General features: G+C 30.6%; 1 protein-coding gene across 10 annotated transcripts in view; it reads left to right on the plus strand.

Moving 5' to 3' along the window:
* The window catches only part of LOC115211517 (supervillin), a 273,144-nt gene that overhangs the window by 192,813 nt on the left and 62,206 nt on the right, over positions 1–18,125 (plus strand). For 9 of the 10 annotated variants that reach the window (XM_036506226.1, XM_036506231.1, XM_036506225.1 and 6 more), the window contains 2 exons: positions 3,827–3,850; positions 8,765–9,011. In XM_036506226.1, coding sequence (XP_036362119.1) covers positions 3,827–3,850; positions 8,765–9,011 — 271 coding nt within the window. The remainder of the gene's footprint in view (positions 1–3,826; positions 3,851–8,764; positions 9,012–18,125) is intronic. The other variant, XM_036506227.1, reaches the window with a different exon arrangement.

The following is an 18,125-nucleotide window of genomic DNA, read 5'->3' on the forward strand; positions in this document are numbered from 1 at the left end:
ATGTATATGTTTGTATATGTATGTATATATATATATATATGTATGTATGTATATATATATGTATATGTTTGTATATATATATGTGTGTGTGTGTGTGTATACACACAAACTCACACAATGTATCTGTCTATCATCTCCCTTTCTATCTAAGTATCTATCTATCTATCTATCTATCTATCTATATATATATATATTATATATATATATATATATATATATACATAGAAGTAAATATATGGCCCAACGAAGTACCGATATTTACTGGAAATATATATATATATATATATATATATATATATATATATATATATATATAATATATATATATATAAATATATATATAGGGACAGTTTACGAAAAAAACAAAAGGCGAAGACAGGTGGTGTACAAAACAAACAGATGTATTAGTATAATACATCTTTCTACAGAAAGGGACACAAAAAACAAGGAGATAAAAAATGTCTGTAGTGGCTAACAATCTATATATATGTATACCTGAAGCTGAAAGTTTGACATCAGTGTGAGCCTCTTCATCATGTATTGACGGCTCATTTCTCATTTGTCAAACATTAATTATGTGTGTATGTGTGTGTATATAGGCACAGGTATAGCTGTGTGGTAAGAAGTTTGCTTTCCAACCCTATGATTCCTAATTCAGTTCTATTATGTAGCATCTTGGGCAAGTGTCTTCTACTATAGCCTAGAGCCAATCAAAACCTTGTGAGTGGGTTTGGCTGATGGAAACTGAAAGAAACCCATCTGTATTTGTACCCCACCATCATTTGACAACTGGTGTTGGTGTGTATATGTGCCTGTAATCTAGTAGTTCAGTAAAGGAATAAAGAAACTGATAGAATATGCACCAGGTTTAAAAAATAGGTGCAGGGCTCAAGATAGCGCCTCAACATTGCTGCAATCTAATGACTGAAACAAGTAAAAGATAAAAGCTATATATATATATATAGAGAGAGAGATAAATAGATAGATAAATATACATACATACATACATACATACATACATACATAGATAAGTTTTGGCCAGTATTGGCCCAGGCCTGAGGAGATGTAAAATATTGCACCTGTTTAAAATTTTACCTGATGATGGTGGATTGTATATTACATAACCTATGAATGCAATAATAAAATTCTATTTTTGTAAATTTTAGAAGCTATTTGCATTTATATATATATGTGCACAAACACACACTCTTACATATATATGTATATGTGTGTGTGTATGCATATATATATGTATATATATATATATATATATATATATATATATATATATATATCATCATCATCATTTAATGTCTGTTGTCCATGTTGGCATGGGTTGGATGGTTTGACCAGGGCTAGTGAGCTGGAAGGTTACACCAGTCTCCAGTCTGATTTAGCATGGTTTCTATGACTGGATGCCTTTCATAATGCCAGCCACTCCAAGAGTGTAATGGGAGTTTTTATGTGCCACTGACATGGGTGCCATTTGCATGACACCAGTATCTGGCTTGCAAAGATACAAAATAGCTGGTGTAAAATTCCAGTGTATTCATCTTGTACTAGAAACATTATTATTATTGATTATTTGTATTATTCTAGAAATTACTTAATTAAAAAAAAAATGTTTTTGTTTGTGTGAGTCAAGGCTGTGGGCAATTTGAGCTATTATGATAGCCTCTTCATAGTAGAAATGAAACACTTATCTTTGAGGGATTCCTGCTGGATTGGAGGCCACTTCATTGCAAGGTTATCTCCAATTGTTGGTACCCATGTTTTGCTGAGTGGACTAAAGCAGTGAGAAAGGAAGTGCTTTTCTCAAAGACACAATGCACATTTTGTTCTGGGAATAGAATATATAATCTTATGATCTTGAGCCAACATGCTAACAATTGGGTCATGCATCCTGTATTTAGCATTAATTTAGTTTATGTGAATATTTGTACCTAGGAATGTGCATAAACATCTGACTTGAAGATATTGGTGTAAAATATGAAACATATTACTTTCTAAACAATATTGTCGTAGAAAATTTTAAAAAATCATGTGGGGAAAAAAGCTAAAATGATATATGTACATGATCAAATTTCATCTTCTGTTTTAAATTTTGTATACTTACATTTCTTCTAAAGTCATTGAGTGTGGTGTATTTCATTAGGTGCTAACTGATAAAAAGCTTCTCATTAATGCCTGTCAAACTCCCCAAATTATTTTTATGAAACAGCAATTTTGGGATTATTTTATACTGAACAAAGATTATGTAGATAAAGAATATAATTTGCTATTGAGTCCTTATTACACATTAGGAAATTGGATTTATTGGAAAAAAGAAATGAAAACCAATATTATATAAGTAATAAATTATTGAGCACAAGTTTATTGAGTAACTGTATGTTCTTAAGAAATTAGTAACTAATATAAAACCATTTCACATTATTTATTAGATAAAGAAATGAAAGCTAATTTTATGTAGAAATCAAATATTATTTTGGTAGACTTTTTAACTGTTCTTATAAAAATAACTGATTAGTATAACTATCTTAACTAATGCTTTGCTTTCACAATATTCCTGTTTTCTTTGCTTCAACTACTTGATAAATCAAAGATATATGACTTTAATTAAATTTATTCTTGAGATGTATAAACTTATATTTTTATTTTAGCCTTATTTAATTTACATTTACTCATAATCAGTTATTAGACTGTGTAATGTGAAGACAGCTGATTCTGAATATCTGGTTTGTGCTTTAAATTACAAACTGTTGAGAGAAAGGAGTACATTCCAGTTAGCTGCTATGCAAATTAAGAAATTGGAAACTCAGCAGAAGAGATAACTTTTAAGTTATGGTCTGAAAGTTTTTAGGTACAATTTGAAAATGATATTATGTAGAAGAATCAGCTGTCTAGTACCAGGCAAATTATTATTATTTAGTGTAATAAAATTTAAATACTCTCTGAAAGGATAGGGTGAAAGACTAATAGTTAATAAAATTAGTATTTTGAGTTGGTCTATGAAACTTATGCATACCTTTTCTAAGATGACTAATAAATTCATATGAGGGTAGTGTTACAGCAATAGAAAAGCTATCTAATTGCAACATTTTGTAATGGATATAAACAATTAAAAATGGATTGAAAGTATTCTAGGAAAAAAAACCCAATTCAGTTATATTATGCAAATATAAAAATTTGCAAAGCACATCCTTCCTGAAGTCTGGAGAAATAGATACAAAAAGACAATTAATAATAAAGTATTCTGAATTCGAATATTTAATGCCAAATGTGGCATTTATATATAGTTCAGTTGAGATGCAGATAGAGCAAAATCTATGAAGATTGTTTGTGAACAATTTGTTTGAAAATTTCCAAATAGAAGCAAACTTAAGAAAGAGGCAAGTGTATTTGAGACTTGAAACTATATTGAAATAATGTTATCAGGGTTTTACTCAGAGATTACTGTGAGTTCAATATATACTTTTGTACGAAGGTGCCACATGACATTTTAGTGTAATTATCTTGGGCGTATATCTGTAAATATTGTATGAACATCTCAAATCAATAAAGATTTTAGAGAATATTACTAATTATTGTTTTATTTTCCTGTGTATCAGTTATCAAATAAACATATAAATTATATATTTGATAAGGATTTTTCAGTGCAAAGCTTCAAGATTTGAACAGAAAAATTCTAACCATCACTATAACTTTGGCTGCCTCACCATAACTTTTGAAATCACAATTTAACATCAATAACAGTTTTCTTTGCTTTTACTCTCTCTCTTTTGCTGTTTGGATATGATCATGCACCACTGCATTTTTCCATTTCCAGGCTCAAAAAAATAGGGTTTCTCAGGTAACTGCTTTCTCTCTATTCACAGGCATGTACAAAGCTCATGACCTATTTCACTAATTTTAGCTAGCACTGGATGCATGTTTGTGCTTAATTTATGCTCTTCTGTAATGATGGAATGTATTTGACATTACTGTAAGGAATAACATCTTCAATCAACTCAAATAATGTGATTTACAAGGAAGGTTAATTTGAAGGTTCATTACAAACATGTTTCTTCAAATGACTTCAAATAGAATTGGAATTATAAACATATATTACCTTGAATACATTAAATTGTTTCTAAACTGGAACGCCAATGATGTAAAAGTTTTTATATGATGCCTGTAAACAATTATTGTTTTTGTTTTTCTTTCAACCTGTAAAACAGAGGTGTACTATATATTTACATGTTATACACATATGGCTGAAATATAACCCTTTATTAATAGCTTCAATATTGTCGTACACATCTCTCACATTATTACTATCATCATTATCAGCATCGTCAAAATCTTGTTGTGATTCATTTAACATCTGTTTGTTCATATCTCTGTGAGTTAGGTTACACCTATCCTATTATGTTAATAATGTGAACTACAAAAGTGGGGTTGGTTGCTATTTTCAGTTTGATTGATTGAAGCCATGCCCTAGAGTGTAGGGAAGTACTTGTAGCAGAGTTTTAGATTATTGTTTTTGCACTTAGTACAATAACCACTTATCTACTATGCCTTTATACAATTCTACAAAATGAAAACAAACAACAAATTACTTAGTAAATAAAAGAAGTATTTGTAAGAAAGAAATAATTATGTTTAGAAGATACATATGCCAATCGAGAAAGGCTGTTGACAATAATATTAGGAGAGTTCAGGTTGACTGACACATTCCTTTAGTTATTAGAAAATGAAAAATAAAAAGGGGGAATTTTAACTTTGATAGGAAAAAAATTTGAACAATTTTTAATTAATATGTTGGAAAATAATGTTAATGCATCTTATTAAAGGTCATTTGAATTTGGAGAAGTGTATAAAGTATTTGAGTGAGAAAATTCTATACATCATGAAAGTGTATTTAGTGAAGAATAATTATATTTAGTAAAATATTACTACTAAGGGGAGTTAGTGAAAGCATGTCTGTTTAATCATGAGCAGATGAACATTGAGAAGATAACAACTGAAGGGACAGAGGGCTGCACCATCATGTGCAGCTCTCGGGTACTGATTTATGGCTGTGTAAACTGGAGCAATATGAAATAAAGTGCTTTGCTCAAGGACATGATGCACCATGTAGAGGAACTAAATGCACAATCTTATAATCGCACGCTTAACCTAACCACTAGGTTATGCACATCCACTTCAATTCCATAAATTGAAGAGAGCTTAAAATTAGTTAATATAACCACCTTGATTCTTTTGTCATTGAGTGTGTATGTGTGTGTGTGTGTGTGTGTGTTTAAGTAAAATTTCAGCTTTTAGTTCAAATATATATGTTGAGATATGTATATGTGTATATATTTGTATACCAGAGTTATGTTGAAAATAACAGTATGGAAGACAAAGTGAGAACAAAGTGTAATTAATATTTTGACACTGAATGAGAGGTAACGAGCGTGCTATTTATGTTTTGAGCTTAAGCCCTTCAAAAAGTTTGATAGTTAGAAGGGTAAGTGTGGAAATAGGAAAAAGAAATGCAAGTAACTGAGAAGTATATGTTAATTTGTGTCAGGTCATGCTGAAAATAGAGGATGTTGAGTAACAAGAAGGGAAGAAGAAGAAAGGCACTATCATATGAACAAGAGCTGCTGGGGTGGTTATTGTTAGTCAGTGTGCAAATTATGTATGCATGTGTCAGTGTTAGTGTGCACATTGGGAATTTAGTATATATATGGACCAGTATGTATGGCTAATGATTGAGTTGAAAAGTGTGTTTTGATAAATGACTTTGATTTGTTTGATGTATCTGCATGTATATTTCTTGTGTTTTGTTAAACATGTGCTATGTGCATTGTGAAATTAATATTATGGAGTAGTGTATGGATAGAGATTACTTTGAAAGTTGGGCTTGCTGTGATGAGTGAGTTTGTCTTATTTAATGTATGTGTGTAGGTTACTGTGTTGTATAAGTTGCTTGAAACTATGTGTGGATATGTCTTTTGTGTTTGTATGCATCTAATCTGTGTGTGTGTGTGTGCCTGCCTGTGTGATTGGCTTTATGGGTTATGTGTATGTGTGTGTATGTGATTCACTTTAGGTGTTGTGTGTTTGTGTATGATTGGCCTTTTGGGTGTGTTTTTGGAGTAGTGAAAATAATATGACCAGTGTATGTGTCATTGTGGGTATTATTGTTATGGGTATGTGTGGGTGTGTGTATGAATGTATGTATGTATATAGACATACATACACACTCACACACACACAGACTGCTTAAAATGCTCCTTTTCTGAGCATTTTAAGCAATAACTAAAGTTGGTAGAGAAATGTAGATGCAAGAGTTGGTTATGTTGAAATAATTGTAATTGAGTTCAGAAGTTCAATAAATAAGATGATATGTGAAGAAGGCTATGTCAAATTTAATTCACAAAATATTGTTCTTTCTCTTACTCACTTTATGAAAATCGTTCACTTTTATTCCCTGTGTGAAACCCTAAGTTATCTTGTTTAGTTTTATTTCAAAACAGTAGCATGTGTCTATGTTCTACTCATAGGCAAAATAGTTTCAGATCACATAAAACTTATATCATTCCAATAAATGAAAATGCATGTTATTCTAATTGTTGACACTTCAATAAATTTCAAACACTAATATCAAAAAAATGGTTTCACTTTCACATCCTGATTTCCATTTTAATCAGTTATCATGTTGTTTGCATTTAATTTTTATGCAATTTATAATAAAATGATTTATTATTTTGCTAAGATGCATTTCATTTTTAAATGTCAAATTTAAAATGTTGGGATTTGAATATAAGATGACACCGAAGCAGCTGTTATGAGTTTTAATAGGGTCTTTTGAATATTTTTTGTATTTTAAGAAAACAAGTAAATTAGTATATTATTAAAAAATTCTTATATTTAATATATTTTGTACAAACTAAAAAAAAAAAAGGACTCTTTCAACTTAAGATAGGATCAGTATTGAAAAATGCTGAATTAATTGTCGATGCAATCTTTTTCAAAGTCTTGTTACTTGTCGAATATTTTTTTACATCAGTTGAAATATTCATTGAAATTTTCATTAACATTTTATATTTCAGGAACAAAATTTTAATAGACATACTCATTTCCTTAAGTCTTGATGTAGTGGACATTTAACAACAAAATTAATTGAAAATAAAAGAAAGTAATTGTTTTAAGCAATATAAATATGAAAGTAAATGACTACCTCAGGATTTAAAGTGAGCAGTAGTAAGAATTTTAGCTTGCATGTAAAATTGTTCAATGTCCCTTTGTATTATAATTTCCATGCATCAACAATAACAAAGAAGTATCATGCTATAATTTAATAAAACTATGTGCTACAGTAAAAGAGTATGTTGTGAGTTAATCTTCAACAGGCAATGTAAACAGCATGATTATGATATGTGTGTCAACCTGGCATTTACTCTTCAAATGAAGAAAGTTATACAATTTTACATTTTGATCAACAAAGTTTGTTGCTAAAGTCACTTGCAAATTAAAGTAGTAATGTTAACCGGAAGGAGAGCAGAAAATCTTTGTTTAACTTTGACAGTGAAGAAATGACCAGTCATTAATTTACAAAATTGTCTTTTCTTAAAATGTCTTATGTATAAATAATAACTTAATTGGGTCAGTTTTAGTTTAAACTGTTACTTGTATAATGTCAATGTCAACATTGGAATAACCTATTGCTATGAAATGTGACAAATGAAAGGAGATTTACAGTCTAGAAGGAACTGATTTATATAATTTCATTTTATATTTGAATTTGAGGGCTTCTTAAAATGATATTTTTATGCTAATGTTTGCATTTGAATTTTGGGTATCACATTTATAGTAAACTAGAATGAACTAGTTAAGATTTATTCAAATCTTAATTTTTCAAATAATAATCACTTAATTAAAAATCTAAGCAAATTATATGAAGTCATCCTTTACTATATTCTTCAAATAATTTTCACCATCAACTTCTAACAATCAAAAGTTAAGTCATTCTCATTGTCAGCATCTTAACATTTATTTTTCCAAGCTGGCATGGATTGGACAGGTTTGTTATATATGTATATATCACAATGCCATTTATTGCAATTTCTTAATGTCATGACTGGCCTTGTTTTCCAACTCTAAGTATTTAAATGAACTTTATGGATATTCCCAATATTATCTCAAGTAATATGGTTTATTATAAGAATTAAGTAACTAAGTTTAAATAATATCTTAGACTAAAGAATGTGTTTTGTATAATTCACTAAAAGTTTAAGCAATATTACTTATGTGCTGTAATTTAATGAACATAAAAATAAACTTGGTTTGAGTTTTTAAGGGATATTTTAGTCTCTGTTCTTTAGTAAACTATAATGACATTATATTTATACTGCTAATATCTATTGCATAATTAAATTTACTAAATTAAAATTTAGCTTTAACTTTTTTTTACAGTTTATTTGATAATTTTTATTTTCAGCTACTAATAGTTGACTTAAACTAAAATATTCTAACACTTGGAATAAACTGAAGAAATATTGCATGGATGAAATAAAATGCTTGTTTATTTTTATTTCATGTTTAACTAAACTTAATTTTCTTTTTAAATTGTAGCTGTTTATTCAAAAAATATTGTTTATAATTTTTGAATCATTATATTAAACTTTTAGTGAGTGTTTTTTTTATATTCCTTGCATTAAATAGTTGTGCAAATTAATATATTGTTAATAAAAAGTAATAAATTTTATTTGTTATTTCTATTTTTCCATTTTAGCCTGTTACTTCTGAAGAAATGGAGAGTGTGTTTCGTATTTCTCCTTTGGCAATGAGCCTTGTAAAACCACCAGATCCAGAAATTTTGAAAGGATTGCCATTAAATGCTCAAAGAGAGCTCGTTGCCCAGCATGCAGAAGCTTGTTTATCTCAACAAGGGTCCAGACCAAACTCACGTCCAGGATCACAATCTGGTTCCCGAAGAGGATCTCTTGAAGAACATGAGCAAAGTAAACTAGAAACAAATGGTATTGTATTAATGAAAAATTTATTCTTTCTAAACTTATATTTCAGTTTACAAAATTGAATACATTATATAGTAATGAGATGAGGTGAATTTTGTAAATTTTAGAGTTGTTGCCTTTCATATAAAGGACTGCTTGAAAGGTTAAAATTCATTTCTTCTCATGGCACACAAAATTTTACAAATTTGCTAACTTTATTGACTGATTTTTACTGCTGCAAGACTGCTGTATTTTTTGTTTTATACCTTCACTCTAATCTTTAAAAATTTATTTCATTAATTATCTCTGAATTGAAAGTTAAATGATCAATATCTCTAAAAATTGGGTTACTTTAAACACTTTCTATATAAACTTAATTGTCTTATTTTCTCTTTTTGCTCTCTTGCACAATAGCTCTATTTAAGACCTTGGTTATGGTTATTTAGCTAGTTAGCCTAATTATAGTCAGATATCAACTGATTTGGTAGGCCTATATAATTCTTTAAGTTTTAGCCTATAAAACAATTCTTCATTATAGTTCAAACCTTCAAATATTAACAAATAGTATTCACTTTATTTAAATGATTTTCTTAATAATAAAAACAGGTAATGTTTCACCGATATATTTACTTGCAAAAATATACCTAACAATAAGTGTGTGTGTGTGTGTGTGTGTGTGTGTATATACATGTATGTGTGTGCCCTCAATAGCTCTTATATAAAAAATCCACTGTATTGATTTTTTACTTCTATTTTCTATAACAATCAATATCAGTACAAGCAATATTCTTTTTTATATTGCTTCTTTCTACTTTAGCCCACCCTTCTCCTTTCTCTTGCTGCTGTCTTGTATTCTATAGTTCAGTGTTATAATTCATTATTATAATATTCATTAGAAAGCATAATTTGCCAGACAAAATTTAGTTAAGTCAATTGCATAATCAGCTCAGAGATTGACACAGTAGCTTAGACCAAAGGACCCAAATGAAAAGCAAGGTATATTCTTACTAATTTTAGATGTTCACACTTCAAGGCAAATTGTAATGGATTATTAAGTTTTAGTAAAGAAAGTTTTGGAGATGACTTTCTATCTTTACAGCTTATTTGTATTCAATAATGTGTGAAATTATTTAACACTGTGACTAACAAAAATATTCAGTTACCTTTATATTCAGTCCAATTTTTTTGAGCAATTCTTTTCAAATCTGTCTTTCTTGCTTTGCTTTGAAGAAGCAAAGTTGACTCATAGACTCAGAATTGTGAAAGTAATAAGAGAGAGAGAGAGAGAGAGAGAGAGAGAGAGAGAGAGAGAGAGAGAGTGTGTGTGTGTACATGCATATGCATGGTTAGTCTAATGTTACTAATTGTTATAGCTTATACTAGTAGGGTAAATATTTGGGGCAACAGTCTAGAAGGTAGAACTAGGCAAAGTGTTTAAAGTATTACCAAAAAGGAATGGCAAAATGAAGTGAATGTTAATGCTGGTGCAATGGAAAACAAGGACATTCAGAACAGTAGAGGCCATTCTAGAAATAGTAGAAACAGAAATTTATCAGTATGTTAAAGAGTTTGCAATAAATTTGACAGTGTCGTAGGGATGTAATCTCATATTATGATTACAGGTATATCATTGTTCTATATGTTGGACATTGTTGTTATTGATGGTCAACTCTGATCAAGCAGGCCAATGATGAAAAGTGCTTCCTTGTGAACAATTTTTGATATTGTAGGGTATGATTTAAAGGAGATTTGGTTACTGTTTCTTGCTAGTCAAGTGACTGTTTAGAAGAACTCCCCCTCCCTTGTGTCATATAGGAGCATGAGTAGTACACCATGGTGTAACATAAATCAACCTCATAAGAAGTAAGAATGTAACTGTTTTGTATCTGTAAAGGTGCTTGGTGTTGGTTTGGCTATCTTGAAGTCAAGACCTGATGATTTCTCAATTTACTAACAATTGATTGGATGTTCTTATGGAAGAGAGAATTAGTGTAGTTGTACTTAGCATGTATAGGAATTTTAAAGGACTTTTTAGTGACTTCACAACATAGTAATGATCTTTTGTAAAGATGAATAATGGTTGTTTTATTTTGCTATGTCTTGCCAGATTATAGAAATTTTATTGTTTAACCATCAGTGTTGAATCTATAGGCTGTGTGAATATTATTTGTGATTGCATAGAAAGAAAATATGAAAAATAATGTGGCAAAGGTTTGATGTTAGAGACACTGATGATGAGATTATGAATGTAGACGAACAAGGAAAAAATATCTTTCCAGCTAGGAAACCCATGTATCTCCTCTTCAATAAGACACCTATTCCTGTCTCTCTATTATACTTTCATCTCCGTCAATACTACACCCCACCCCCACTCAGTTGAGACGTCTTATCTTGTGAGTTACTTGGTGACCTCACTAGTGCTAGTATCATGAGAAAGTACCCAATACACTCTGTAATGTGGTTGGCATCAGGAAGGGCAACCACCTATAGAAATCATGCTAAAGCAGACATTGTATCTCTGTACAGTCCTCTGGCTTGTTGGTCTCTGTCAAACTGTCCAACTCATGCCAACTTGGAAAATGAACATTAAACAATGATGATGATGATGATTTTTGTAGCTGATGAGTTTTCTGCAAGAACATTGCAAATTTGCATGACTAGGTCAGATTCTAGTTTCTAGTTTATGAATTTAGATGGACATTTATCATAGTTGTATTTACAGTATGCTTTTATCTGAAGCATCAAAAGGAAACTTTCACATGTTATAGAATTTATTCATACACTGTTCTTTCACAGTTAGTATACATTTTGTGGGAGGCTGATTAATATGTTTTGCTAAAGTGTAGGATACTGAGAAATATGTCAAGGAGAATTTTTTCTGTAGAAAGTTTGATAGTCTCTAAACATTTAGCATTAAAAAGTGATAATTATAAACACATGTCTGCATGAGTTAACTATATTTACTTATTAGAGCAAGGGTTCCCAACCTGCACTGCTCACAACCCCTGGAGCTTTGAGATAGCATTTCAAGAGTGTGACAGAGAGAAAGTATATACTTTGTTAAAATTTTTTTTTTTAATAAAATTGAACTAAATCCTAAAAATAACTTCATTCTGTTAAACACACTAAGAACTTTATTATTCTACTTATGTAGTTTTAACCATTAAGAGATTATGATTAAAGAATTATGTCTTAATTCCATTCACAACAACATATGTGTGAATCTAGATTTAGTTATCTTTTGTCAATCAAGACTAAATTGTATCTACGAATTGGTTAAATTCATAGGCAGACCTGCAGATCACAATTAGCAAGAAAGTTCCAGATTTTGATTAGTAATGAATGAGAAGCAGGAACAAAGAAGTCGTTGAATTCTGTGTTCACAATTTTGTTTGATCTCACTGTTACTAATTTTTTTAGCCACTCAGTTTACATTTGCATTTTATGCACTGAGTCAAAAGCTTGTTTTTTTGAGTTCAGTTTATTCACAAATAGTATTGTGTGTGTTTCAAAACAGAAATTAATTATCAGAAAATTGACTTTTTTATCTTTAAATATGATATTGCTTTTGTATGGGATGTGAAAATTGATCTGACATTTCCTAGGAGTGTGGGGTGTTGGGACATAGAAAATATTGGGAATAACTGTAATAGAATATCCACTGAAAAAAAAAAAAATCAAAGTTGAATTCTGAAAGTAAATCTTTATTGAATATTAGTGAATATTATCTTTCACTCCATACATCATTATATCATTATTTTGTAAGTTTTGATACTCATGTATTGAGGAGGTGTGGCTTTGCGCCAGTTGAGATATCTTCTATCTTTTACTTGTTTCTCTCATTAAACTGTGGGCATGCTGTGGTGCCAGCTTGAAGGACTTTTGTTGAATGAATTGACTCCAGTACTTCATAGTTTTTTATGCCTAGTACTTATTCTATCAGTTTCTTTTACCAAACTGCTAAGTTATGGGGACATAAATACACCAACTGTGGGGGTAGGGGACAAACACAAACTTGAAGACATACATACATACATACATACATACATACATACATACATACACAACAGTCTTCATCTACCAAATCTACTTACAAAGCTTTGGTAAGTTTGAGACTGTAGTAGAAGACACTTGCTCAAGGTGCCACATAATGGGACTGAACCTGGAACCATGTGGTTGGGAAGCAACCTTCTAACACACACACACGCACACACACACACACATGTATCTGAAGCTATAAATATTTGTTGTATAATGCTGACTTCATTTCTGATTAACTTTATAACCTCTATGGTATTAGCTGAAATCTATTTGTCTTTATATTCATATTAATTAGTTTAATTATCCAAATATAATTCCAGTACCTTTACAAAGAATAAAATATATGCAACTTTCAGATAATCTGGAGATTAATGTTTTTGGAATATTGTAGTTAGATTTATTAACATATGCCTATATTGGTAATTAAATTAAGATTATTATTGCAATCTTTGCTGTTAGTAAAAATTTAATTAGAACTAATTTTCAACTTCAATTATATTACTTTAATTTATTAATAATTAAAACATGTTCATGTTTAGTACAGCTTTTTAAAACTAAAAGATTAAATAAATTGCTTCTCATCATATGTAATATGCTACTTAATGATATAAAATGTAAATTGACTGTTAAGGATTATTTATTAAAATGTATTATAAGTATCTCAATGGTATTATTTCAAACTTCCAGCCCAGGAAAATTACTATTCCACAAATAGTTTTTGAAAACAGACATATCATTTAACTGCGACTGCTCTTGCATTAAATCTCACTGTCAAAGTTTTCTCCACTGACTGTCCATTTACTGCTTAAATTTCGTTGTTTTAGTCACTTCTTTATCTATATGCTTATGTTTCACTCTCTGAAAGCAGGGTGTAATGTTGGTAGCAGTAGCAGGAAGTTTGCTTTACTTGCCTGACAGTAAACTGTAGGACATTTCATAGTTATGCTATCAGTCATACTACTTAGAAGGAAATAGCTGCTTTTCACAAACTACCATATTTTAAGAGGCTTATATTTTTGTTCAGTTTCTCTTTGTATAAAAAGGGAACCTGTGGAATTTAGAGGTAAGTTAGACATGGATGTTTATAACTTTTCTTTAATGTTGCATAGCTGAATAAAGATAGTACATGTTACTATTGGTACTTATATATACATACAGCTAAAAAAAAAAAACTTTTAAAAATGTTATTTGTCAGTTCATCTCATTGATAGCAAACTGTTGATTGATAATATTTATTTTGAATAGTTTTCGGCATATGTACAGTATGTTTCAGTACTATATATTATAATTGTAGGACATTAACAAAAGAAAACACTTATAAATTGCTTCCCCTCCCCAAATGAAAATAAAAAAAAAGTAGTTGACAATAGCTGAAGGGAAAGTAGTTTATCTTAGATTCAAATATCTGTGGTGTATACACACTCAGTGGTTGGCTGATTACTTTCAATTTCCAGTATGACTATAGTCCCCGCTGCTGATAAATTTACTGTTATAAATCTCATTCAATTAAACTTTACAAGTTTTATCTTTCTTTTTATTTTCTTTCTTTTCTTTTTTTTTTTTGTTAATTTGAATTGAATTATCATTTCTCTTCTCAAGTAAATTAGCAGTCTCTGGTTTCATATGTAATTTTTACAAATCTTAAAATTTGTAAAGCACCGTATCTGTAAATATCCTGTAATAAGTATATATATTAATTGCTATAATAGAAAAGAATAAAAATAATTTTCTTGATTTTCTTATCGAATTATGTTCCAAAAATCATGACTGGAGAGTGAATATTTAAAAACATCTACTTGCTTTTGTATTTTGATTTTCATATATACGAAATTAAACTATCATCTTTTTTCTCATCATCATCATCATCATCATTGTCTCATCATCACCATCAACATCGTGGTGGTGGTCATCATCATCATCATCATCACAGTGGTGGTGAATGTGATGATGTTGATGATATTTGCTTTCCATGCAGGCATGTGTGGGACGTACCATTGCGGATTGAGGATTATGTCTTACTCAAAATATTGTTTTTAGAATGGCTTCTATTGACTGGATGCCTTTCATAGCACCAACTGATTTACAGATTGCTGTGAACAGACATCAGTTACAATTCTAAACTTAGACAACTCTTATTATGCTTCCATTTTCCATTAGTATTTTTTTTGCAAGTGGTGAGAATGACATTGCACGCGTGTGTGCGCACATGCACACACATACACACACACACATTTTATTGATAATTCTCATTAGAGTCATTTAATTAGTACTACGTTCCCTGGGTAATCTACTTAATGATGGAAGTGGCTTTTGTTAAAACAAAGTTGCTAAAGTAAAATATGTGTGCAAGATCAAAGAGCAGTTGCCTTTACTAACTGTCTACTCATAGTAGAGTAGATTGCTTTCCTTGTGTGGCATAATACTTCCATGAAACAATAATGGCAACAATATCAACGTATTTCTTGTACATTATCCGTGAAATGCTTCAAGTATAATGCTTATTCATTTTCCTGTACAGAATTACCAAATGGAAAGTTTAATTTTTCATATTTTTCCTTCATCATATAATGTATAAAGGCATTAGAATTAGTAATTATAAAAGTTGTGAGCATGATTGAGTTGTTAAGAAATTTGCTTCCCAACCATGTAGTTGTGGGTTCATTCCCACTGCAGGACACCCTATGCAAGCTGACCAAAGCCTTGTGAATGGATTTGGTTGATGGGAACTAGGAGAGGTCTATGTGTTTGCTTACATATTCTCTGAATATCATAAACTACATGCAGTGAAGCTTTTGTCATTTTTCCTACCAATAAATTGTCTGTTGACATGGGAAATAAGAAATCCTTTATTTGAAAGACAGCCAACTGTCAAGAAGAGCATCCGACTGTATAACAATGTCTCAATTATACATTTGTCTAATCCATGCTAACATTGAACAAACATATTTGAAAATGAATAAACAAATGAATGAAAATATCTTTTGCTTTTAAATTTTGAAAATTTAATTGATCGAGCCTGGTGCAGCCTCTGGCTCACCAGTCCTCAGTCAAACCATCAAACCCATGCCAGCATGGAAAGTGGGCATTAAACGATGATGATGATGATGATGATGAAATCTCATTATTCACCTTGCTTTATAAATGATGAAAAATGTCAACATTGTTGTAAGGAGGTGACTTAAGGTTATTTTAATTATTCTTCACAATTCTTTCTCCTAAGAATTTTGGTCCTCACAGTGACTGTCACATTTTTAGGGTTCTAAACTTGAGTGTAAGGTATGGATATGGTTAAAGTGTTATAATGTATAGTGTAATGTACAAAAGGTCTGCTGTTGTCATTTACATACTGCTTCTTCTTGCTATTAATCTGAAACCATCCTGTGAGTTTTTTTTGTGTTGCTGTTCTACCATTACTCTGAAATGTTTGTGTCCATTCTGACACAGCAATGCTTTGTCTCCATAGAAAGTGACCTCTTCATGGTAAATAAGAACTATTAATTTATCATTTTGCATTCCAATTCTAAATTTTTCGCGTTTAATTTGGCTGCTCCATTAAACTAATTGCTAATTACTAGTAAGTGTAAACTATTTCCTGTATAAATATCTAAAAGCAGATGAATTTCATAATTTATATCTAGTTATCTTAACTAACTTTTTCTAAGCATGTAAATTTTTAAAGATACATAAAAAATGTGTGGTAAGTAGCTTGCTTACGAACCACATGGTTCCAGGTTCAGTCCCACTGTGTGGCATCTTGGGCAAGTGTCTTCTACTATAGCCTCAGGCCAACCAAAGCCTTGTGAGTGGATTTGGTAGACGGAAACTGAAAGAAGCCTGTTGTATATATGTATGTATATATATATATATATATATATATATATATATATATGTATGGGTGTGTGTATATATTTGTGTGTCTGTGTTTGTGCTCCCAACATTGCTTGACAACTGATGCTGGTGTGTTTACGTCCCCATAACTTAGCGGTTCGGCAAAAGAAGCCGATAGAATAAGTACTAGGCTTACAAAGAACAAGTCCTGGGATTGATTTGCTCGACTAAAGGTGGTGCTCCAGCATGGCCACAGTCAAATGACTGAAACAAGTAAAAGAGTAAAAGAGATATGTCAATTTATTAAATTGATAAATTAACTAGGATGGGATAATTACAAAATCATATGTTTTGTTTCCTTATTTATCTCTATTCTGAAATGTTACCATTATTTAGACTTGTAGAATGTTTTCCTGATCTTAGAATGTTTAATTCTTTTGAACCAACTTGCTTGAGACTGTCTTTAGTTATGTTACAACAGTTTTAAACTGTTCATCTGCTTAAGATTGTTTCCTGTATTAGTGGGTATTTATCTTCTGATATTTATCATTAGTTTTATATTTTTTTTTCTCTAATCAACACCTGCAAAGTGGATCTAAGAAGCAGCCCAAACCACTTGTAGCTTTGTAAACATTTACCTTGACTATTGAAAGTTTTCTATGCAACAAACTATATTGATTTTTTATATATTACTATAGTAAAGTAAGTTGCATTAAATGGTCATCATCATTATAATTCTCCTTCTCCTCCTCCTCCTTCTTACCACCACCATCACCGCCACCTCTTCTACTATTATTGGAATTCGTGTTTTTCTCTGCTTGCTTGAGTTGAACAGATCTTCTCTGCTCATTTTCACCTATTATTCAATCTCTGAAGCCAGCATGCTGAGATCTGACCTTACCATTTCTTTTCATGTCTTCATAGACATGTACTCTCTTCATCCTGTGCTCATTGTCTCCTCACATCATTCTTTCATGTCAAAAGTCATCAACTATCTTAAAAGCTCATTCACTCTCTCAGTTCTCATATGCTTCACCTTTTAAATAAATTAACATTCAGTAGACCGTTCTCACCTCATTTCTCATTAACCTCTGAAAAATTTCCCACATTTAATAGCTATGTCTCATTATCATGCAACATCATGCTTCATACAGTCCATTATTTGCACTAAAAGAGAAACCTTTTGTTGTCAGTAAAGACAACTGCTCCTTGATCTTGCACACCTATTTTACTTTAGAAACTTTGTTTTAACTAGAGCCACTTCCATCA

Source organism: Octopus sinensis, linkage group LG1, assembly GCF_006345805.1.
Source record: "Octopus sinensis linkage group LG1, ASM634580v1, whole genome shotgun sequence".
NCBI classification, from domain to species: Eukaryota; Metazoa; Mollusca; class Cephalopoda; order Octopoda; family Octopodidae; genus Octopus; species Octopus sinensis.